Source organism: Desmodus rotundus, chromosome 3, assembly GCF_022682495.2.
Source record: "Desmodus rotundus isolate HL8 chromosome 3, HLdesRot8A.1, whole genome shotgun sequence".
Classification (NCBI taxonomy): domain Eukaryota; kingdom Metazoa; phylum Chordata; class Mammalia; order Chiroptera; family Phyllostomidae; genus Desmodus; species Desmodus rotundus.
Window position 1 is genome coordinate 48,017,199 of NC_071389.1, and position 26,564 is coordinate 48,043,762.

At 39.7% G+C, this 26,564-nt stretch overlaps 1 protein-coding gene across 4 annotated transcripts in view; it reads right to left on the bottom strand.

The window, feature by feature from the left end:
- Positions 1-26,564, bottom strand: part of WLS (Wnt ligand secretion mediator) — a 108,939-nt gene that overhangs the window by 49,844 nt on the left and 32,531 nt on the right. For all 4 annotated transcript variants that reach the window (XM_024565369.4, XM_045199428.2, XM_053920026.1 and 1 more), the window contains exon 2: positions 17,381-17,653. In XM_024565369.4, the coding sequence (XP_024421137.2) occupies positions 17,381-17,653 (273 nt within the window). The remainder of the gene's footprint in view (positions 1-17,380; positions 17,654-26,564) is intronic.

Sequence of the window (26,564 nt, forward strand, 5' to 3'; positions counted from 1 at the left end):
AGTGTGGGAGGGAGGTAAAATGTGAGCCTGGGTTTGCCCGACTCCGCAGCTCCAGTTCTTTCCCATTACGTCACACATCGGGAGACCTGTTTCTTGCTCTAGGAAAGCCACTAATTAGCTGTACAGTTTGAGTAAGCTGCTTTACGTATTACATTATTTCTTTAAATACTGAGTTGAATCATATGGTGACTAAGGTCCTTCTAGTTCTAACAATTCATGAATGTAGAAATCTGAGCTGCCAGCAGCTATTTGACTGCCTTCCACACTTGAGGCATTATGGCAAAAACAAACAATAAAACAACTCCTGCCCTCTGGGCACTTACCATAGAATTGGAGAGATAAGGAATAAAAACTTGAGTGTGACTAATGTAAGAGTTAAACAGTAGCAAACAGGCCCTGGCTAGCTAGGTAGTTCAGTTTTTAGAGCACGACCCCGTACACCAGGGCTGCAGGTGGGACCCCCTATTAGGGCACATACAAAAAATCAACCCATGAATGCATCAATAAGTGGAACAACAAATCAGTGTTTCTCTCTCTTTCCTTTCCTCTTTGTCTCTAAAACCAATTTTTAAAAATAATAATAAAATAAATAAATAAACAGCAACAAGTACAAAAACACCAGAGTACATGGCAGTGGGGGAGAAAAAAAAAACACAGTCATAATTTTAAAAGGACAATAGTGCATTTCAATAATGGTTTTCCCCCTCTCCGCAAAACACCTTTGTGTTGCCGGCTGGCAGGAAAAGCCAGCTACCAGAAGGGATCACAACTGCTTCATGGGAAAGCTTTGTTTCTGACAAGTTTCGTAAAGGAAAAAGTAGGCTAGAACACGCTTTTTATTTCCAACCCACCTTTTCTTAGTTCCCATGAATGAGGAGGGGATACAAATGTGAGCAGGCAGCCGGGGAGAAAAATAATATGGCTGGTGGTTCCTGACCTCCTGGATTCCTGCTGGCAGAGAAGCCCGAGAGGCAGCATTTAATTGTGGAAAAACCAGCCTTGCTAGCCTCTTATCTTTTCCCTCTGTGACTTAAACCCACAATTACTGGCAACCCCTAGATTCCGAGTCACTCAGCTGGCGGTGGCAGCGAGGGCTGTGTCTGCGACTGAAAAGCAAAAGGGGAGTCAGATTTTACCTGCCTGCGAAGCCTGCCTGGTGCGAACCCAGCCCTGGCCCAGCTTCACGACTTCTCTTATTAAAATGTTCACAGATGCCCTCCCGTCGGGAATACCACCAGGCAAGAAGCCCGGATGGGAAAAAAAGAAAGAAAGAAGTAAAGAAAGAAATGAGATTTCTAGCTGCTCTATAATTCAAAGGACAAGCTATGAGTCTCAAATCCTGAATCCCACATTTTATTTCAGCTCCAGATACGTGATTTTCAATTCCTTTTCTGAAGGATCAAACTCCAATTCTCTTTGCCTGGTCATCAAGGAACTCACCAACTGACCCCTCTGTCTTTCAGGAGCTTAACTTTCCTCTCCCATATGGAACTCTTCCACAGCCTAACAAATGGGCTTACGGTCCTTTGCATATAACATGCTGTTTCACAGCTTTTCACAGTAGAAAACTATGGGTGTTAGTCCTGACTTTCTTACCCGCAAACCAGGTGCCCTTGGAGAAGTTGCTTATCATCTAAGGTTGTCTTCCATATACCTCTGCTCCCATCCTGAATTATTATTCTATTCCCAAACATTTTAATGTGTATGTTAATAACACCTGATCAATATGGTATTTGGCACTCATGGGGTCTACCTTTACCAAGAATTTAGAGTTCTTCCCTTCAGATTCACAACCCCCTGGAATTCCATGGATGGCTTTCAGAACTTCAGGAGAAATATGAACACAATATGTGTGAATGGGGCCTTTGCACATTTCCTCCCAAGGTTGAAATCCTTGATCTAAAGTTAAGAACTTCTGTCCTGAAGTAATAAAAGGCTGGTGGCAGCATCCACCTGGGTCCTTGTTTTGCACACTCCGCCCTACTGTTTCCGTTTCTGGGCTTCCACATTCTCTCCAGAAGCCACATTCCTCTTCTCTGCTCAAGTCTGAGAATAAAAACAACTCACTTTTATTGAGCATTTATTATGTACAAAGCACTTAGTATATAAAAGCATCATATGTATTCAGGTTTAATCCTTAAAACAATCCTTTAAGGGTGGTACTACTATTACCTGTATTTTATAGATCAATGATTTTCGACCTTTTTCATCTCATGGCACACATAAACTGATTACTAAAATTCTGTGGCACACCAAAAAATATGTTTTTTGCTGTCTGACAAGAAAAATAGGTATAATTTTATTCATTCACACTGGATGGCTCATGTTGTGTGGCTGTTATTATTATTTTTTTATTTGACAGTCTAATAGAAAGAGAGAAGTGCCCCTGACTAAATAGGTATTGCATGTTTTAAAAATTCTTGTGGCACACCCGTTGAAAACTGCTGTTGTAGATGAAGAAAAGTGCAAGGAAGTCCAGAAACTTACCAAAGGTCACACACATAATTTGTAAGTGGAAGGTTAGGGATTCAGGCCAAACCCTTTGGTTTCACATAACAAAATGAGTCTGCCTTTGGCCCTGGCTGGGTAGCTCAATCGGTTAGCGCATCGCCCCCATATGCCAAGGTTGCTGGTTTGATCCCCATCAGGGCACATATTCCTCTTTCTAAAATCAATCAATAAATTTTTTAAAATGAAGCTGCTTTTGGATATTTCCTTGTCATCAGATAGTAGACTGTAACAAATTCCACCATCCCCTTTCAGACTCCGCCCATAAAAGCTCTTTAAAAATTACCTTCTCAGTGAGTTAATCATTTCCTCTTCTGTGTTCACGGAATACTTTGGGCACTCAGCACTGAACACATTGCTGTAATTTTTTTTTCTTTACCTCTGAACTAGACTATGAGCTCCTAACTAATTATTTTGAGTACCTCTTGAGTATTTACTGCGCCCGGACCTGTGCTAAGTATGGAGACACAAAAATGAACAAGATGCAGTCTCGGCCCTCGAAATTCAGTCTTGCAGAAGAAAGAGATGTAACCACAGAGGGGCCACAATTACTTTTGAAACAGTATTATGAAGGAGGACTTATCTTTGTATCTTCAATCCTAAGTAAAAATAAATGCCAGCACATAGTAGAAGCCCGATAAATGACTACTGAGTGAATGAAGGAAGTTGGGAAGGAAGGCTCAGAAGCTGGACTGTTAAATTAAAAGATCTACTATCCCTTTATGAAAACCCTTTGGTTATTTATACACTGACTCACCTAAAAACTGCTTCCTGTGTTGGTGTCTATGATACATTTTTTAATGTCAGACTAAAAATACACTTCCAGTACAGCAACCCTGTCTGCCTACCCAAGGACTAGAAATGAACACATGGTAACATGTAACAAAATAAAATACAAGAAAAGTCACTCAGTTCAACTCTAAGCTCACCCACTAACAAAAGGGTGTCCATCCCGACAGAGGCATCTTCTAAAATGGTTCCCACTTGAGGGCCTCTGAAGTCACCTATTTACAAAGCTGAAGGGATACTCATAGGACTTTTATGGAGCCAAAGAATCTTAAGTGAGCTGCAGACTCTCTGCGAAAGAGAGTTAGAGCAGCTGGGACTTCGGGGGTCATCTAGCATAATTTCCTACTCAGAACAGGAATCCACAGCACTATTGATAGACGCATGGTGGGGTGCAGGCACTGCAGCCACAAGATCACTTTGACTTACAACCCTCTATTTCCCAGCTGGGGAGACTTTGGCCAAATCGATGAACCTCTCTCATCCTCAGTTTCCTCATTCTGTCAGGGAGAATAGGTGAGATGATCAGATGAGTGGAAGTAAAGTTGTCTTAATCAGAGATGATTTGGTTACAAGTAACAAGATTTTACCGACGCCAACTTAAGCAGAAATTAGCTGGGAGGATACAAAGGTATCTCAAGGAATCCAAGGACAGAGAGTTCTGACAAGCTTGAGGGACCAGAACCAAGAAGAGAAATCTGCCAAGAAGGAAGTCATCACATGTAGTGATCATAGTTATGCCCTGTTGTCACACCCCATTGTCCTTCACCTCCACTTTCTCTTTGCACCTGGTTTCAGCCAACTTTGTCTGCTTCTCCACGCATGTGGTGAATGATGGCTGCCCACACAGCCCTCAGGACTTTCCAGTGTAAGTGCTAATGAAGATGGGCCTAGAAAGATTGAACCCCAGTTTCAAAAAATAAGAAGAGAGAGAGAGAAATTTTTCCCTTTTGTGTGAAGGGCCCACCCTAATTCAATCATCCGAGGCTAGGGGACTGATCATGTGGCCAGCTGCCCAGTCAGTAGGCATCATGGGAGCCCAAGATAGGCAAGTTCTGTAAGAAAACGGTGTGAAGCCAGAGCAAATGGCTGGCAGCAAAGACAACCACCAGCATCTGATACAAAAGTACTTGGTAAAGGCAAGTTACCACTGTGGTCATCACCATTATGATCCCCCCACACCAGCACACAGCTTCTGCTTGATTACTACCAGTGACAGGCTGCTCGATACTCGAAGACACAGGCTCTTCACTGCTGAACAGCTCTAGTTATTAGAACTCCTTTCTATGGGACAGCAACTTTTTTTAAGATCCTAAAGGTAAATATTTTCAATCTTTCCCCAAACTTTACTTTTAAAGAAGGTGTAGTTTTGCTGGTTAGGTCAGGCCTGGGCTTTCCGTTGTAGTTGAAATATGAATAACCAGTAAGGCAGGGAAGATAGATTCGTGGGACAATTATTTTACGAAACTGGCTGGACAAGAATAATTTAAAAACCCAGAACCTCTTCTTCCTTTAAAGGATTTCTACTACCTCTTCCATTAACGTTAACTTACTAAAGCCAAAGAGGAACTGGGATCATTTCTAGAATCAGTGTGTAGACAGTAAGTAGATGTTGAAAGAAATGTTTTTTTCCCATGTAGGGTTCCTGGCACTTCTGAGAGTAGAATTCTGCCGTATTTAACAAAGGATTCTCCTTCCTCCATCTCACTTTCTTTTGCTTTGGAAAGTATAATCCAGAAAATAATCTTACTTAATATAGTCTTAGGTTCCACAAAATAAAAGTATAATTCCCCATAAAATAACCTCACATTAGCTATGTGATGACTACCTGCATTTAAATAGTAATAAGAAAACCCAAAGTTAGAAAAGGAGGTAAAAACACAAAAACACCTTATGTATACTGGGGCCGTCATCCAGGAATCTGAGGCTGCTGCTGGCTGCTTTGCTGTCCACATTTCTCATTGATGTCACCAGCCTTTTATTTTAGTAACCAGGACATACTTGTTATGGATGCAAAGAGAATCTCCTCATTTATATTCTAAACTCAGAGCAGGAAATGAGACCCGTGGGTGATCTGCAGCTGTGGCACTATAAACAGGTCCTGCTTACCTTGTAGTCTAGGTGCGAGACTACACTACATTCCCTCAAGTACATACAGATTGGGAGATTTTTTTTTTTTAAATAGAAAAATACACCATTTTAGAAAGACCAGAGCAACTTCTGTCCAATAATTTGAGGCTGCTGTTCGGTAGAAGGCTCACTGACCTGCACAGTCTAGTGTACTTGCTGCTCTGGACCACCCACCTACCCACATGGCTGATGGACAACGAGGAGATCCTGCTGCGCCTCCAGCCAGCTGTGCTACGGTGGGCAAGTACCACTGGTGGTAAGCTTGCTTCATCTGGTAAATTAAAGGACTACTCTTTAACAGTTGAGGGGTCAAGCACTTATTTGCCCTGACAAAACCATGAACCCTCTTACTCCAAAAATTCATATAAGTATCTACAACTAAAATTTTACATAGCATGTCAGGGGCTCACTTGGTCCTTAAAATTTACCCATAATCTCTTGGTCAAAGATTAGACCAGCAGTATTCTAATGTTGCTTCCGGTGGTCACGGTCTGTAATTACACAGCTAATGTCAAGTGACAATTACTGCAAGGTATTCAGCACCATAGATAAGTATTTTAAGACTGGAAATCCAGCCAATAGGATCTACTTTCCAATGTGAAACTGGCCAGTGAGCCAATGGACAACTGGAAGGGGTTGGGAGGGCCTGACTATAGTAAACTTATAAACATTAATTTTTTTAAAATCTTGGGAAAGTTTTGGAGGAGCCCAACTCTGTTTCTAGATTGTACTTTTTCATTTGCAAATACATAACACAAAAACATCGAGCCAGATAGAGAGATCCAGACAGCTTTATAGCAATGCTGTCCAAGCAATGGGCTTACCAATCATCACATGAAACAAATAAAAGAAAACCAAAGGTTCCCACGCTCCTGCCAATATAAACATGTTCACAATGATTAATTCCAAAGTTGTGCCTGAAGAGTTCCTCAAAAGGAAAGATAATCCATGAATCCGAGTAAACAAACACGATGTCCCGAATCTTCACCATTCCGGGTTAATCATCAAAATATAGTCTTCTCCCAAGATTTTGGTTTCTCTCCATTCTAAATCAGTAGGTGAGACTGATTCCTATTAGTAAATTCTGGATTCTAGCCTGCACTTAAAGGGGCGCATGACTCCCTTAGAAGGAGGACTAACCTGTAAACGCACCTGGAATACTGACGGCTTCTCTACCTTTATTCACCACCACGAACCCCACTTCCTTTGTCTCCTGGATCTTCCTGGTATACTTTGAGGTTTAAAAAAAAAATTTGGCTTATCTTTTTTTTTTTTGAAGGGGAGAAGTATGAGGGTAGAAGGAAAATTTGAAGCTTTTATTTCTGCTCACATTGACTCTGATTGAGGTAGGTAAAAAATTTAAAAGGTAACTTTGAGAATCTAGGTGACTTGAGCCTGCAATGAAAAATATGTGATCAGAAATGTTTTTCTTATAAACAGAGACTGTAACACGGTCACAAATCAAAGGTCTCTGTTTGCGGGGAAGGGGAATGGCAGAATTTATATCTCAGTAGCTGATTCAACATATTTTGTTTAAGAAGATTACTGATGAAGCATGAAATCCCAGTTGTGTGAATACCGTATCACCAGCGGTTTGCTCCACCGCAGCTGTGGCAGACCTGCGGTGTATGGACTGTCCTGCCCCATTCACCTCTCTCTGTGACCCCTTCCAAGAAACATCTGAAAATAAAATTCAGAACCACGACTCTTACTGATGGCCAACAGTAAGCTCACAGAAGGACTCCCTGAACTTCTTCCTTCTATAAATTCACCCCTGATGATTTTGGATAACCTGATAGTTTATTTTTTTTACTGTTAACAGATGGTTCCTTTATTCTAATTGCTTTCATGTAGCATCTACTTAACATTCCATAATAGGTACCCAAATGGAAGAGCACAGTCACTTCATAAAAAGTTGGGCAATTTTCTCCCAGGACACTCAGCCATCTAACTTGATTATCAGCTAGGTAATAGTATCCTTCTGATTACGTTCTTTGCTTTTTTAGTAGAAATAAGTTTTACAGAAATGTTTTCAGGTTGAGAAAAGAAAAATCACTCATCAGCTACAGAAATATTTAATTCCACCATTTTATGTAGTCATTTGCAATAATGAGACAGGCAAGTAAGAAAACATTCAACTGCAGAGTACAGCACAGGCCTCAAGGCAAAACAACAACTTCATTACCTAAGAACAGAACAGACACCCTGGTTTTCCCTACCGCATACCACTCACCAGTATTTCTTTAGCCTCGGGGATTTTTAGACCTCTGAAAATCCTAGATTTACTACTCAGAGCAATCCATCTTGAGGCTTTCTGCCAATGAATCTCAGTGCTTATATTTCAACAGCCTGTACATCGGAAAGCTAGGTTAAGACATGTCAAAAAAAAAAAGAAAGAAAGAAAGAAAGAAAACCTCTGTCTTTGATCTCTGCACCCAAGTTCCTCAAAAGGAGCCCCACAGAGCATGTGAAGTTATGCTGAGTATGTGACTTGCAGCTGTAATCGGGAGCGTGGCATTCCATTACAAGTGGGCACCACACAAGCCAACCGAAACCTGCATTTCACAAAGACACACATAAATTGAGTGAGTGACGATACTATTTAAAGAGGATGAGATACACCCACTTTAGAGGATATTTATTTTCAAATACAGAATTTGGTGTGACAGAAAAATCCAAGCCCATCACATAGATAAACATTCATTTTTCCCAATGATTAACCACACATCCAGACACCAGATGTTTAGGCTGAAATTTTTCTGACATGCTTTTTAGTCTATTCACTCTCCCTCCATATCCTAACTTTCTGGAGTAAAAACTAAAGTCTTATGCCCCTTACAATCCTATAGAAACACCACATTTGTGCCTTGACAAACAGGTTAATTCCATGTCTCTGAAATGTTTAGAAAAAAATCATCACTGACTCAATCATAGATTTCCACAGACAGGTCTGCTCAGAATTTGTAACTGGTATTCACTGAAAAGTTCATTACTCTTGTTTCTAAGCATCTCTAAGTCTCAGGATTCTCTTCAGTTGGCCTTCTTTCCCCAGATCTTGTACACTATTATTTTAAAACTATCACCATTTAAAAGATGAACTGACAACAAACAAAGCCCAGAGCAAGTAGAAGAAAATAATCTAGATCGAGCAGAATTAAATAACATAGAGACTAAAAGAACAATTCAAAGGATCAATAAATCCAGGAGCTAGTTCTTTGAAAGGAAAAACAAAATCAACAAGCCTTTAACCAGACTCATCAAGACAAAAAGAGAGAGGACCAAATAAATAAAATCAGAAATGAAAGAGGTGAAATTACAACAAATACCACAGAAATACAAAGGATTGATTGTAAGAAGTTACTACAAACAACTATATGCCAAGAAATTGGACAACCTGGGCAAAATGGACAAATTTCTAGAAACATATACTCTTCCAAAACTGAATCAAGAAGAAGCAGAAAGCCTGAATAAACTGATAACAACTACTGAAATTGAAGCTGTAATCAAAAAAAACCCTTGGCACACAAAAGCCCAGACCAGATGGTGTCACAAGTGAATTTTACCAAACATTTAGGGAAGAGTTAACTCCTATCCTTCTCAAACTATTCCAAAAAAATTCAAGAAGAGGGAAGAGTCCCAAACTCTTTTTATGAATCCACTATCATCCTAATTCTAAAACCAGGTAAAGACACAACAAAGAAAGAAAACTACAGGCCAATATCACTAATGAACATAGATGCTAAAATCCTCAACAAAATATTGGCAAACCAGACTCAGCAATACATTAAAAAGATCATACAGCATGATCAAGTGGGATTCATCCCAGAGATGCAAGGATGGTTATAATATTCACTAATCAATAAACGTAATACCTCACATAAATAAAAGGAAAGATAAAAATCACACAATCATATAAATAGATACCGAAAAAAGCATTTGATAAGGTACAGCACCCATTTATGATAAAAACACTCAGCAAAGTGGGAATAGAGGGAGAATTCCTCAACATAATAAAGGCCACATACGAGAGACCTACAGCCAATGTCATACTCAATGGACAAAAACTTAGAGCTTTCCCACTAAGATCAGGAACAAGACAAGGGTGTCCACTTTTACCAGTTTTATTCAGAATAGTACTGGAGGTTCTAGTCACAGTGACCATATAAGAAAAAGAAATAAAAGGCATCCAAATTGGAAAGGAGGAAGCAAAACTGTCATTATTTGCAAACAACATGATAGTGTACACAGAAAACCCTGCAGGCCCCACCAAAAATCTGCTTGACCTAATAAGTGAGTCTGGCAAAATGCAGGATGCAAAATCAATATTCAGAAGTTACAGACATTTCGGTACACCAACAATGAACTATCAGAAACAGAAACTAGGGGAAAAAATCCCATTTACTATAGCAAAAAGAAAAATAAAGTACCTAGAAATAAACTTAACCAAGAAGGTAAAAGACTTGTACTTGGAAAACTACATAAGACTGAAGAGAGAAATTAAGGAAGACACAAATAAATGGAAGTATATACTGTGTTCAAGGATTAGAAGAATTTACATCACTAAAATGTCCATATTACCTAAAGCCATCTATACATTTGATGCAATCCCTATTCAAATACCAAAGACATATTTCACAGATATAGAACAAATATTTCAAAAATTTATATGGAACCAAAAATGACCCAAATACCCTCAGCAATCTCAAGAAAGAAGAACCAAGTAGCAGGGATCACAATACCTGATATCAAACTGTATTATAAGGCCATCGTAATCAAAACAAGTCTGGTACTGGCATAAGAATAGACACATAGATCAACGGAACAGAATAGAGAGCCCAGGAATGTCTTTCAATTAATATTTAACAAAGGGGGCAGGAGCATAAAATGTAGCAAAAGTAGCCTCTTCAACAAATGGTGTGGGAGAACTGGAATGGTACATGCAAAAAAATGAAACTACATCATCAACTAACACCAAACACCAGAATAAACTCAAAATGGATAAAAGACTTTTAAACATAAGCCATGACACCATGAAAGTCCTAGAGGAAAACATAGGTAGTAAAATTTCGGATATTCCACACAACAATATTTTCACTGACATATCCTCTAGGGCAAGGGAAAGAAAGGAAAGAATAAATAAATGGGACTACATCAAGTTAAAAAGCTTCTTCATGGCCAAAGAAAACATCATCAAAACGAAAAGGAAACCAACCATATGTGAAAACATATTTGCCAAAGATACCTCAGACAAGGGTTTGATCTCCAAAATATATAAAGAACTCACACGACTCCATTCCAGGAAGACAAACAATCCAATTTAAAAAATGGGCAAAGGACCTGAACAGACACTTCTCCAAGGAGGAAATATAGAGGGCACACAGGCATATGAAAGGATGCTCAGTATCACTAGCCATCAGAGAGATGCAAATTAAAACCATAATGAAATACCACCTCACACTGGTCAGAATGGTCATCATAAACAAGTCAACAAAAACAAGTGTTGGTGAGGATGTGGAGAAAAGGGAACCCTAGTACATTGTTGGTGGGAATGCAGACTGGTGAAGCCATTGTGGAAAACAGTATGGAATTTCCTCAAAAAACTTAAAAGGGAAATGCCTTTTGATGCAGCATTTCCACTGCTGGGATTATACCCTAAGAGCCCTGAATCACCAATTCAAAAGAACCTACGCACTCCTGTGCTCAGAGCAGCATTATTTACAATAGCCAAGTGCTGGTAACAGCCTAAATGCCCATCAGTAAATGAGGGGATGAAATAACTGGTACATTTACACAATGGAATACTACACAGCAGAAGGAAAGAAGGAACACCTAGCCTTCGTGACAGCATGGATGGAATTGGAGAGTATTATGCTAAATGAAATAAGCCAGATGGTGAAAGACAAATACCATATGATCTCACATATAAGAGGAACCCAATGAACAAAACAAACAAATGAGGAAAATAGAACCAGAGGCATGGAAATAAGGAATAGACTCACGGCAATGAGAGGGGAGGCAGAGGAGTGTAAGTGGGGAAAGAAGGGGTAGGGTCTAGTCAAGGAACATGTATAAAGGACCCATGGACATGGACAACAGGGTGAGGACTGACTGTGGGAGCAGGGCGTGGGCAGGGCAGGGGAGAGCAATGGGGGGGGAGAATTGGGACAACTGTAATAGAACAAGAATAAAAAAATAAAATTTGAACTGGCTAATAGTTTTCATACTTATTACCAAATGACAATTATAAGTGTTAAAAATGTTTATGCTTAAAAGGTGAAAAGTTGGGGTTCTGTTTAAAATAACTTTTTCAAACATGGGTTACTTTTTTGCATAATGTGCATGGAATACCTTCTTTATCAATAATCAATTATGCACGTTCTCTAATCATTTTTATTCTATAAGTTATTCTATCCTCCAAAGGATCAGCATGATTAAATCTTGGAATTGATGAAACAATGACTAGCTTTTAAATCACAAATCAATACTTTTCTAGTTTTTAAGGGTTTGTCAAGATCTTGATTCTAGGTAAAGTCTGTATCACCTTAAATTAGAAAGCTTAAAAGAAGTAAGCATTTAACCCAAATAACTAAAATTCACTTAAACTATAAAGTTCTTAGAAGCACAGACAGAGAAGTTAAGAGGGATGATACCCAGGCCAGTGCACTGCCATCCAGGGGAGGTGGTCCAGGAATTGAAAACCACAGAGATCAGAGAGGACTGGAATGAAACAAAACCAGTGGATTATTATTGTGCAGCCCCAATGAGCCGGGAACGATTCTAAAGGACAATCCCCATACAAATGGTCTCCTGTGCTACTGTCATGGCTACGTGTAAGTGAGGGGGGCCAGCCATGGGAGGGTACCTCATGGCCATATTCCTGAGTGCTGTCTTCCTCTATTACATGCTGCATTGTGTATTATGGGCAGCAAATGTCTATTGGGTACCACCTGTGGAAATGAAACTAAGGAATAGATCCAGTCTTGTCATCAAAGCCAGCTCTTGCCTCTCTCCTGAGGTTTCATCACTTTCACCCTTTTCTTTGTGCAGCTGATTTTAAAAAGCTTGCTTCCTTGTATGGTAGTGATAAGTTCGATTTGCCCTACAGGGTAAGAATACCAGCAGAATATTTTCAACGTGATCTTTCAGAACTGCACTGCTGTGACCTCTTTGATGAGTTCAACAAGGACTAGCCTATGTCAGGCTCTGCAAGGAGGCGACCTTCCCCACTCACTGTGAGCCCAAAGATGGAGGCTCCAGTGAGGATGCTCCCAGCCCTTTGCCCCCGCTAACCTGGGACTCATTCTTCCAGCCTGGACTACACTTGGAGGAAAAGGATCCCTAATCCAGGCAGCTGAGACACCCACTAGGACCCTCTTGTTCCCTGCAACTACACTGCGATCCTGGGAAGAGGGCAGAGATGATCCACACCTGAACAGCCCAGATGTTGGGCACTTCACTTGCTCAATGTCGTGAAGCAGTTCCGTACTCACTGGGGTTTTGATGGAGGTTTTCCATGGTCATCTAGAGTGCAGGGCACCACGATGATTTGGCAACACAAATGCCACACAGAGGGGCAGAGTCATGGCCTGCTTGTCCTGCTGCCCCCATCAGCTGTGGAAGGATGTGGCTGGATATATTCACCCATTCAGCAGATCTGTGCTAGGCACAGGTGCTTGGGAGATTCATTAGCAAATGGAACAGACAACAGGCTGTGAGCTCATGGAGCCTCCATTTCAATGAGGAGGACGGAGAACAGATGTGGTTACATCTACAGGTGCTTCCTGCAAAAATGTCCCCTTGGTCCTGGGGAAGTGGGAACTCACAGCTTTTACCTGCTAAGGGTTTCTGGGTGGTTTCCTGTTTCAGCCCCATAGCCAAGGGAAATTTCTGCTTTTTGCTCCACTGAGATATACTCACACTTGATGATGGACTTTTCTAGTAAAAGGAAAGTCTTATGTCCTTGTGCACACTTCTTAATATATCCTGAAAACCCAGTCTGACCACATCAACCCGTCTTAAAAAAAAAAAAAGAATTGGAATTCTCTTGGAAAAAAGGAGTCCTTAGATTATTTTACGTGCTCAAAGACCCAGTGAAAACTCTGACCACATGTGTTGGAAATCCCAACATTAATTTCATAGTCCAGATGTGAACTCTCTTCATTATTTGCAATCTGAAATTCATTTCCTAGGCTACCTAGGAAAGCTTAAAGGAAAAACAGAATTGGTCTTGACTTCTCTTTACATTGGTGGCAATATTGTTACAGCTGAATCTTTGATAAACAGAAAGTCATCCACAAATAGTAGGATCTTTTCCACCACACTCCCAGTCTCTTTTCTCCTGCCCCTTTTATTGCTCTCAGAAAGGCCTCCAAACAATGACAAAATAAAAAAGTGGACAGGCATCTCATGCATTCCTAATATAAGGGTTACAGGAGAACCTATCATGTCTTACAAATATTATCATTAAATTACATGTCTGTATATATCTCTATCAATGGGCAAAGACAGACCATTACTCCTTAATCAATGCCTTCTTCATTGTCCACAAATAAAAGTAGAGAGAAAAAATTTAAGGAAAAAAACACTCTCACAAACCCAGCATGTAACCTTTTCATATTAAAGTTAATGACCTCAACCCACTGCCCCTGCTCATAAGAAGTATTTTTTAAATCTGATTTTCTTGAGGATCCAGGATTTTAGTTATTTTACACACTTACTGACAGAGCTGTTAGCTATCTATCTTGTTATTTTTTTAGTGTGCCCTTATAAGTTCAGGACCTCATGTTATAAGAAATTTAAAGATTTTTTAAAGATAAGAATCTTCAGTAAAATCTTTTTCTAGAAGAAGACAAAATATACTTTGGAGCTGGAATCCACATTCTCGCTTCACTTATGTATATTGAATAGAACTATTTTATCAAAGCATCACCAACATAGGCATTTTGATGTTTAGGATTAATGTTTTTTAATGTTTCTGGGAAATAATTCGTTGTAAAGTTATTAAGGTATGTAAGCAATAGGTTCTGACCCCCAATTAGGATGTGTGTGTGGTAGGGGGAGGGGGTCCCCACACAGCCAACTGTTCTTGAATACCAGCAAGGTGTCCCACCATTCACTCAATTCTGACACTACCGGGAGCATCAGATCCCACAGACTAAGGGCTCCGTCCCACAAGAACCACCCTCCACCCCATATCCAATCACCAGGTTGTCACCCATGCGTCTGACCGACTGGCTATAAATCAGAGGTTCCCACAACCCCCTCGTTGTGTTCAATTAATAGGCTAGAACAGCTCACAGAATTCACTAGATTACAGATTTATTACAAAAGAAATAAATCAATAGCCAGATTAAGAGATACACAGAGTAAGGTTCCAAACAAAGGAGCATCTATCCCTTGTGGATCTCAGGACCTTGCATAAGGAAGGGTTCTAGTTCCCCAACCTGAAAGCTCTCCAAGCCCCCGCTTTTGGGTTTCCGTAGCAGCTCCATCACATAGCCACAACTGATTGAATCACTGGCCCCTGGAGATTGATTCAACCTCCAGGCCCTCTCTCCTCCCCAGAAACTGGGGGGCGAGGGTGCTGAAACTTTCACCCCTCTATTTATGGTTGGTTTCCTTCACAACTTGTCCTTACCCTTAGGCGTTTTCCAAAAGTCACCTCATTAACATAAGCTTAGTGGTAGTGGAACAAGACACACATTTTACATTTGTGACTCTGAAGCATTTTCAAAATCCAAGAATAAGAGCCCAACTATAACAAAAGATGCCCGCAATGCTTTTATCACTCACAAAAGTCCAAGTGTTTGAGGGAGCCATGAGCCAGGAACTGTGGAGCAAGGCCAAATATACATGAGAAATATTTTTGGTCATCCGAATGATCACATATCTATTTCTTAAAAATCATAATATCGTAACATTGCATATTCCTCTCATTATAGAACTTATCTTTCTCTTTGGTAGTTTTAAGTGTCTGTTTCCCACTACTATCTTTCCTAACCTCTTACAAGAACATTTTTTTTTCAGTCTTGTATCCTTAGTACCTATTGCTTACCACAGGGTTGGGATTTAAAGTCTGAATGAATGAGTGAGTTACAAAACCAATGAATAAGTCAATATGCAAGAGAACGAAACAAGAGAAATACCACTTGAATGCTTTGGGATGTTATACAAGTGTGGACCTTCATATTAGCTGTTCTTTCTTCCTTCTATCTAGAGTGCTTTTCTATTTGCCCCCCATGCTCACCAACTCCTTGTCAGGGTTTGCACTCTTTAACACTCACCTCAAATATGTCTGCTCACCAATACATGCACACACACACATGATCACACACATGGACACATATGCACACACACACCGAGGCCACCTTTCCTTTCCTTGCTCTGAAGCTTTTCTTTATGCTCCTCAGCTTCCTGGGCACAACTTAGTCACAGCATCTAGCACACTGTACTGGAATGGCTAGTTAGTTCCTAGTCATTTCCACTTGAAGGACAGCGTCTTCATCTGCATTTGCATGTCCAGCCATCAGCACGCTGCCTGGCAGTAGTGGGCACTCGAAAACATTTTGAAGTAATGAGTACAAGATTAAATAAATGGGGAGGGGAAAGTCTGCCTTATAGAAAATTATCTCAGCATAATGTGTTTGATACGATGTCAATCAGGTACATACACTGTTTCAATTTCTAGAAAGAATAAATTAATATGATTGTATACCAAAATTACTGCTGACACAGGAAAATTAAAATAGAAAACGTGCTTTAATCCATGGGTAGACCCCAGGTAGAGTTGTCTTGAACATACTTTTCCCTCTTACCCTAATCCTGCTCCAGTGAAAAATGCTTTCTTCTTTTTCAGCCTGGAGTTACCCCAGATGCCACAGATGGATCTCCCTGCCAGAAATCACCCAATGACCTCCTCCTCACGAAACGTGTGTGGGCTCCATGCTCTCAGAGTCCTGAATCACAACTGCGTAGGCTAAAAATAATTACCTGGTTTGTGGGAAAATGGGTGTGCATGGGTTGAAGTTCCCGTTTTGATAGAGATCTTTCTCTAAGGCAATGGTTTTCCTCAAAGCCCAGTGGAAAAAGACATTCTGAAACATGGGACCTTTCAGAAATCCTCAAATCACTCTGCTGGGGTGAGCTCCCTCGTGGCACCAGAGAGGTGAACGGGTGGAATGTGCCACTTTGGCACGTAGATTATTTTAAGCTGAAGGCCAATAAAACTCAACAGACTCAAGAAAAAAAATTTACTACTCCCTAAACGGCCTAAAAGAATTTAGATAGTGGGTCTGGCACAGAAAGAGAGCTTTACCAGAGAGAGAAGTTTTTATTTGAAAGACTTAACTGCATGGCAGGGCAAACTTCTAGTTACCAAAAATCTGCTTTCTTATCACCACCCTGAGAATTATCCTCCTCCCCTTTGAAGCTCTACTCCTCTATCCCATTCCTTAGCTCAGGATGGCATTTAAGCTTTGATTATTCAACTTGCCCTTGAGTCTCATATTGGGGCTCCTGTACATATGAAATTAATATTTTTTCTCATGTTAATATATCTTATGTCAATTTAATCATTAGACCAGCCAAGGGAAAAAGAAACACTTTCTATTCCCCACAGAGGTAATGAAGGTTAGTGGTTAGGGCAGGGCTCTGAAGCCAGGCTGCCCAGGTTTGAATCCACTCTTCAGCCATCTGACCTTAGGCAACCTGCTGGTATCCAAGTTTTCTCATTGTAAATGAAATAAAAGACCTACCTCTACAAATTGGGGGGTGAGGGGAGGTGAAATGGGTTAACACAAGTCAAGTACTCAGAAAAGTGCCAAATAAGTTGTAAGCCATCAATAATTGTCTGCTATTAATTTTAGCATTTTTCCGTCACTAGAGCTGGCTCTGAAAGAACCTGAAGAGGAGAGAAATTCTCTAAGGTAGGAGAGGAAAGAGAAGAGAGTGCACTCACTGATTTGGTTGTTCAGCTTGAATGCAATGTCCAGCTGCAGGATAAACAGCATGAATTGGAACCAAGGACTCATCTCCATGGCGGGGAGTGGAATGTGGACAGAAAACACGATGTCATTGGCTTCTATTTCTCTTGGAATGGCTTCCTCGATGTCTCGGATTTTGTCGCACTGGTTGGGTCCCCAAGGCATTAGCCATTTTGCCTTGTGATGGTTTTTACGAACATCCACACATTTCACTGACATGTAGGACACTGCTGTTGTGGGACCTGGAGCTGAAAAGAAAATGTTTTTGTTTTAGAAAAAATCATCCACTGAAAGTGCTCATTTCTGGCTAACATTCTTTCCACTACTGTTTCCTCGCATTTTTTTGTATTGCCTTCTATAACTCAGGATCAACTCTGAGTGAAGATCCTTCAGTGACCTCCGTAGGTGTCATAAAGCATCCCCAAGAGCCTTCCCATTGTGTCATCAATCACTGATACTTACTGGAAGGATGTATCTGCAAACCTGTTTGGTTCAGTTACCTCCTCACTCCAAAACGAAATGTCACAAAGACCTACAGTGCTTCAGTTCCCACTTGCCTGTGAACTTGGAGGGCTCTGGTGCTTCATAGAGCAGCATTTGAAATCAAAAGACCTGGGTCTGGAGCCTGGTTAACTCACTTACCCTCAGTTAATCTTGGGTAAGTAGGTAAATCTATAATCGCTTCAGGATTCTTATCTGAGAAAAAAGATAGTTGGTTTCTAAGATTCTTAACTCTAAATTTTACAATATTGCTTTTGATTGAGAAAAAAAACTACATTAACCTCAAGTCCCCACTTGGAGTGATGCCTGTCAGAGGTGGGAACTCAAACATCGACTGATACTTGAAAGGTGTACTAAAATATAACCCACTCATTTCAAAAGAAAGCATCATATTTGAGCTACATAACATTAAAAAAATGCTATTTTGAGATTATAAAATGATTATGATTATAATAGAAATTCTGTAAAATATAGAAATTATAAAGTTCAAGACAACATTTACCCAAAAACCCACTAGAAGGGAGTAACTACTGTTGGAAAATATGAAAATACTATCTGTCTTTTCTATGAGGGTATAATTCGATAAAAATGTATAGATGAATTAATTGTATGTCTCTAAAAATCTATACTAATATTAACACCTGTTTTTACAAAATAGGATAATACCATGCATAGTTTTGTAGGCTTTTCTCTCTTTTCACTTAGAGTAGCACGGAGGGAAATAACACGAGCTCTGGAGCCAACTTGCCTGATGTCGAGTCCTGGCCCTCTCATTTCTCGTTCTGTCGCCACTAATCCCCACCAGGGAAATTTGGGTGAATTATAAACCTGTCTGTGTATTATTAGTTTTACCGTCTCCTAAATGGCAATGATGATGGCACCCACCCCTCTGAGCCATTGTATGCATTAAACGGGTTACATGAAAAGTACTCAGAACAGTGCCTGAGCATATTAAAAGTATAAAATGAATATTAACTATTACATTATAAATCTTTTCTACATAATTAAAATTTTCAACTAGCAGTTACAAAATAATCACATGATGCACCAAATTTAATTTACCTACATACCCCATAAATAAGAATAATTCTTTGCTTAATTTTTGTTTGTAATTTATCTTGACTTTTACAGCTGCTCTCTAAATTTGCTTATAGCATGTTTTTATAAGAAGATTAAAATTTTATATAAAAGCTCTCTTTTCATTTGTTTTTTTTCCATGCTTTTGTCCTTAGGGAGACCTTCTTTATCTCCAAATTCAATAAAGATGCACCTTTAGTAACTTCTAGTTATTTTTAACAAGTCATTTTTAAAATATTTAAAGATGATCCTCTTGGAATTTGTTTTGATATAAGAGATGAGATAAAGTTCTAGTTTTTTATTTTTTTAAATATGTAAATTGTTCTCTACTGAATAGACTCTCTTATTGATTTATGACACCACCTTCATCTTGTCTACAGCAGTAGATGTTTCTGGACACCTGGTCAGTTTCCTGGACTGGACTGTCAGTTCATGGCCCAACATCACACTGTTGTGAATTCTGTATATTGATGGTGTGTATCAACACCTGATAGACTGAGTCTCCTGTCCCCAATCCATTTCAAATTTATAACCTGTTGCTGGGGTTTACAGTGAAGTTACATTAAATCTGTAAGTTAACGTGGACAGCATAAGCATCCTTTCCCAACATTTACTGTTCTCATGCAAGAATGGTGACTTCTTCTCCATTAACTGGAGTTCATTTTTATATCTCTTTCAAAATTTTCATAGTTTTCTTCACGGGTTCAGCTAGTATAGTATGTTTTTGAAATCAATTTATAAAACTTTTTTCTTAAAGTTAGCAGTGAAAGAAAACATTACAAATTATGTTTTATGTGTCTGGTTTAAATATGTTTAATTCTGTAAATATATTTGGTATATCATGCTTTCAGAACTTCTAAAGTAGAAATCATCTTTTATTTGATAGAGATCAGATAACAACTAGAGAAATATGTAAAAGCAAGAGGAAAGACACATATGAGACAAAATTGTGTATTATTAGTATTTACTTCGCCTGCTCGGATGTGCATTTCTTTCTATCCCTAAATAACTATCCTAAATTTCAAGTAGTAAAATGTTATGCTTGCAGAAAGTTATGAAAATGCCTAATAAAATGTACCCCAAACACAGCACTACTAAACTCTAGCCAAAAGTTCTTCCATGTAGAATCCTGAACACGTGACATGAAGTCAGCACTAATCAATGCCAGGGAAGTTTTTCTTTAAAACTCAAAACTGTAGCCCAAAGACATTTTACACCTAATTCATTTAAAATCAGACATCTGGCTTACTATCAGAAAGATGAAAACCAAACTTTGGTTATCCTGACTCAGCTAACTAGCCCACTGACATTAAAAAGACCAAATGGCACATTTAACTGAATCCTTTTTAATGTGGTTGGAGAAATAAACAGGGAGGCGAAAGTCATGAATTCTATTTTTGGCTAACATGCTCAAACTGACTATTTGCGGCAAAAGATAGTTACTACATTTTAAAACTTCTATTCTTCCAAAATGAACCTAACCTTTTTTCATATTTTTTTTCCTTTTGAAAAACAAGTCTCTCCCTCCTTAGACCAAAATGAAAAATGACCAGCTGAGCTCCTCAGCTAAGCTCCGAAACCACATTCCAAACTTAATAACAGAGGAGCCGAACAGTTTGCGGGCACAAAGGCTGCATTTTTAATGGACACAGTGAACGGCTGCCTTTGTAGCGGCCTGAATTATTTTCATTCTTTCATTAGTCTAGTGTTCCTTGCATAAAGAAAAAAATTTCAAGAATACTAATATTTTCATAAAGATCATGGCAATGAACTTGGAGAAACTTCAAATGCATCTCAAGCTGTACTATGAGAACCACAAATACCTTCCTTCATGTGAATAAGTTAGTCCTCTAGACTCAAAAACCTTTGCATAACTTAGAAACCTGAAGACAATTCAATATTTTCAACTTTTCCAGTACTGCTCAAAAGGTCAAAACAGGTATATTGTTGGAGAAAGTAAACAGCAATTCTGAGAGTCAAACACGACAGTAAATTTTCCTCCAGTGATGTATTTACAGGTCAAGACAACGTCCAACTCCCGTTAAAAGTGAATTCCAAGGTGCCCCTTTATGTCGAAAGCCGATGAAAGTAAACTAAAGAATAAAGCTTATAGCTGATAGCTGGTTGCCTGCGGGAGGTGTTTTCATTCAATTGTAGCCAAAATTATGATGACATGTATCACCAAACAGTGTCTAAAATCAAAAGAGGTTGGATTTCTGTCATTAAAGTTTTTAAAAGTGAGACAGATTTAATTGTTAGAGAACAGAAGTGGAAGAAGTTGAAATTATCTGCAACCTTTGAGGAAGCTATAGTCAACTAACAGGTATATGAAATGAAGGACTTACGTAGAAACCAGTGTGGTTCTAGGGATTAATAGACTTTGTGTATTTAAAAAAGGGACTGGATGGATTCAGGTCAACAAACCGAGTCATGTTTGCTCAGGTGAAAGCTAAAAATAACCACTCTTCAATATTCCTAGGATAGTAATGCAGTATCACCCAGCTGCCTCAGCATACTCTATAAACATCCCCTCTTCTATTCATCAGAAGCATTTAGTTGAAAAACAAAAAAAAAGTGGGCCAAAACTACCTCTACATCAATACACTTTAGTAGACAGAGCAAGCTGGCCAAAAATGAGTATGTCCAGGCAGTGTGGATGGGTTAACCTGGGATCGTTTAAGGCAGCATTTAGAGTGTGCCCAGAAGTTGTAACACCACAAGCTACTTCGTTGAAAACTCTGGCCTGTTTTCAGCTCAGTTCTCTTTACTATAGCAAATGTAGGCCATCTTTTTCTTTCCTTATCTGTATTTCCACACAGGATTTTTGGCCTCCACCTCTCCACTATAGTGAGAGAATTATGAAATGTGATACTACAGGACAGGTAATTTCAAAATGATACGAAATCATTAAGAATTCTAACGCAAGGTTTTGAAAACCTGCACAGACACAACTTGAAGCCTCTTTGAAAATCCCGTGGCCTCTCCATTAAGAACGTTACTAAGGCTCGCACCACATTCACCAGACATGTCTGGAGGTGCTGTTAGGGCCGAAGAGAACCTAGTAGACACCAGCCAAGTCGAATGCGCAAATAAGGGAAAAACAGACCAAAAAAAAAAAAAAAAAAACCAATTACAGGGAAAAGTAATTATAATTGTGATGAATGCTAAATTTACCCTGACATTTCATGAGAGAGGGCAACAGTCAGATATTCGGGAGGCAGAGAAAATGAATTCTCTAGAATGAGGCAAAAATTCCATTCATCATCACAATGTAACCTTGAATAAAAGTGTAAGTGAGCAATGACTAAAGCCATACTTCTTTTGGGAGAATATTCATTGACTCCAGTCAGCTTCCTGTTATGACATCTCAAATGGCTGTACAGTTTACAAATTACTATCTAGCCAACCACTACCGCTATCATGCTCAAAGTTGAGTCAACATCAAATCATTAGCCCCTACTCCCGCCAGACCTGTAATTAAAGAGTTGGAGAGAGATGCAAGAGTTGGTTGCCTCCTAGAAAAGTTAAAATTAAAACAACATGTTGACATGACACATGGTCTCCATTTATGCCAACACAGACTATTTATTTCTTTGCTTTATTCAAGTGAAAAAATTCTTTTAGCAATTATCTAGGAGTATTATTATTATGTGAGCACTGTGCTAACTAAAGATAGAGACAATGACAGTCCCAGACCCCTGAGTTGCTCACAGTCTAGTGTGGGAGGCTGAGAAGTTGGCAGAGAAGTACATCCTGATTGAATGTGCTCTGCCAGAGGTTTGGTCAGGACGCATCCCTTGGAAAGAGGGCTGAAGTGCGGGTAAGGGGGCTGCTTGCAGAAAGCTTGGGCTTAGCCTTGAAAGACAGCAAGCAGGTGTTTTTTTAGCCAGGGGGAAAAGCAACAGCCACATGGGGAAGGTTCTGAAAAAGGTATGCTTGGTCATAGGACATCTAGAAATCACAGAATGTTCTAGAGATTTCTGTGAGCATTAACCATTTTACAAGATCATTGAACAGATGGAAATGCAGCCCCACCCCAACTTTGTTTCAGCTCTTTGCTTTCTCTAACCAGTGGGAGAGTTCCACCACGTGGCCTTGGCTTCTGCTCCCAACGGTCTCTGCTCCAGTCTACAGAGCAACACGAAGAAGAAATAATAAACAGTCCTACCAATAACAAAAAATTTTTACTTGGATCTTTCCTTCTAGGACACCTATCCCTCTCCTGTAGGTTTCCACAAGGCTAGCCGTGAGCACTGCTGAAGACAGAGAAGCAAGAGAGTACGGTGGGAAAGAAAGGGAGAAACCCCTCCTCTTATTCTGGGCCTCCAAAGAGCCTTTGAGGACTAGATCATCAGATAATAGCCTTCACCTAAATAACAGGAAGAATGTCTGCCTTGCAACAAAAATGACATTTAAAGATTAATCTGCTCTGGGCTATGAGGGGAAGGAATGTGGAGAACAGACAGTTAAAAGGTAGTGCAAGCTTATAAGCATTAATAATCATCCTGAGATTGCTAGCAGATACTTTTTTTTTGCTACTGACTCAAGAGGGAGGATGATTTAACTCTTAAACCCTAGTCTCAGTTAAAAAGCTGCTGTCATAGTCTTTGGACCTCTTAAAACATAAATGCTTAATTTATTAATCTGTTTTTAATAATTTCATTTCTTCATTCTCTACTCTGTTCCCTAAAAGATATAGGGTTACTAGAAAGTGAATATGAAACTTTATTTTTAAAAAGAATTGAGGCTGATTCTAAAAGCCAGAACTGATGTTTGGGGCTAAGAATCACTTGGCCTACATGTATCTATGAAAGTAGTGAGCAGAAGCAGTGGTTGGGTCATGTAAGCCCCCACAAGTTTCACCTGAATGATAAAGCTAAGTGACTCAATATTCACTTCACTTTGTAATGTAGACAAAACGTCCATTGCCTGGCCACGGATGGAATTTATAGGATTACATACCGTAATTCTATCTCATCACAGTGCAAGACCCCCAGTGGATGCCTGAAACTGAGGATACTACTGAGCCCTACGATACTGTTTTTTCCTGTACATACATTCTTTTTCACTGAAAGGAAGCACTTTATGGCCTCTCTTTGGCATACCCGAATTGCCAGCCTCACCACTCATGCTTTGGGGTCACTAATTAAGTAAAATCAGGGTTACTTGAGCACAAGTCCTGTGAGGTTGAGACAGTCTATCTGGCCACTGCGATTGGCTACTGAGTGATTGCTGGGCAGGTGGTGGGCACAGTGTGGACATGTGGGCAAAGGAACGATTCATATCCCAGGCCGGATGGGGCAGAGCAGGACCACGTGAGATTTCATCATGCTACTCAGAGAAGCACACAATTTAAAACGTATGGATTGTTTATTTCTGGTCGACTGCAGGTGACTAAACAACCATGGTTAAGGGGGATTACTGTACTCACTTTGGTTCTAAACTTTGCCTATCTGAATGTCTATGCTTGCCTCAATAAGAATTCATATGAAATGTATTGGGCATTTGGGCCCTTGGACAATTCCTGGCTTTGCTTAGGATTTTTTGATGTGCCTCAAGGAGGGAAGGAGGACAAGAGGCAAGAGGAACATAGGTGGCAGAAACCAAGGAGACCGGATGAATTCCTGTTATTTATACAACTAGAATTTTTATTCAAAGGCTCCCCCCCACCCCTCCAGGCACTCATTTAACATAAAAGGATCTTCAGCTAAATTTAGAAATTAGTTTTTAAATGTGTTAAATGAAGTTCCCTCAGAGACTCTGCCTGTCTTTCTCAAGCTCAAAAATCTCTTACTTTAATTCTAGTTAAAAGAAAACACGTCAGGTATACCATAGAACTGACGTAGCCAGATCACATTACCTGGTTGAGTTGTGAGGTTTTTACGTAACTAGCAATTCCTTCAGCTGATTCTGTTTACTGTTCCCTCCAGGTCGGCTTCCAGAATGATTTTTTAGTACCTGCCACAGCATGTGTCTAAGTTTTAGGATGTCTCACTATAATGACCTCTTCAAAATTTTTCAGCTAAAGAAAGTGTAAATACTTGTGTTAAACGGACTTAGTCCTTCAGAATTAACTGATTCCATCTGGTAATTTCTTTACTGAAATTGCTCTAAAGTTATAATGGTCAGACACGCTACCTCTGCCACCGACTTTGAAGATAAAATTCTCCATTTCAACCATACCAATTAAATCTTACTAGATTACTAAGTGAAATATTATTTCACGATTCAATCTTAATTACTGGAGAACTGAAAGCGGGTCTGCAGGGCCAAGACCTGGAGAAGTGGTTTTCGGAATCATCCTCGCCATGCCCGAGCGTGTGTAATGGGGTGCACGAAGTGAAAAATAATTCATTCTTGCCAGCAATTTTCAGTAAGCAGTTAATTATGCTAACATCTGTTCTAGGAAAGCTAAATTTTTAAACGCGGCAGAACATTCCTCTACACTAAACTACTAGCACTGAAACACAAACTCACACGTACCACAGAGCAGAATTGAACGCAAAATAATTTATACTGTACACACGAAAGTCAAGCACTTGTTTAAAAATAGTTCCCCACAACATAAACGTATGAATAAATGACATAGAGAGTTTGACAGCAAAGTTTCAGAAATTGTAGCAAACACTTGCACAATTCATGCTGACTTTAAAAATATTGAAAAATGTATGTTTATATCCAAGGCCGATCAGGATTTTAAATGCTTGGCCTGCAACCTCAATTGTTTTGGAGCCAAAGATGTAACAGCTTTGAAGAATAGAAGAACTACTCTGTATCTGTCAGAATGTGCACGGCAAACAACCAGCACCACTTGGCTTCCATTACTTGCCTGGCTTGGATCCCGTGGAACTGAGGAGCACTGGAACCAATAGGAAAAAAAATTAAGAGTGCTTTGGGATGCTGAGCCAAACTCTTACATAGTATTTGCAGTGCCGTGGTAAATATGAAATTATTTTAAGCTCAAAAGATGGGTGCCAGTTTTTTTCCTCTTTTTGAAAAAAATAGTAAAACGCACATAAAGGGTCCTGCCAGAGACACAGAGCACAACACCTGCCAACCATTAGCCATGCTAACTGGGGGAGCAAAACTGAATTCTGAATTCAGATTTAAAAACAGCCCTTCGCCTTTGGTATGCAGGGGCAAAGGGAGGCTAAATTAAGAAGTTTGACAGAAGTACATCAGATCACTCATTCTAACCTATACCCACGAAAAATACCTGCAATTACTATTTCTCCATCACTCCAGAAGTAGTCAAAGCAGTAAAAATTAAATACACATGAAGTAAACACAGAAGATCTCCACAGAAAAACCAAACGGCTTATCTGTGGATGCCATTGCTCACTGCTTAGCAGACCAGTCATCTGGGCTGAATTTTTGACTTTCTGCCAGGGCTTCAAAATCAGCCACCTTTCAGCCAAAAGGCTGTGGAAGGCAGCCAAGACCACCTATGGAAAGTGAGTTACAGCACCTTATAATTTACTGCCTGGGCTACGATCTTTCATAAAGCCAGCATGGAGGGCGAACCAGGTCTTGTGAGGGAAACCTGAGCTCTCATAGAGGCCCCCGAAGCTGCCCTGGCAG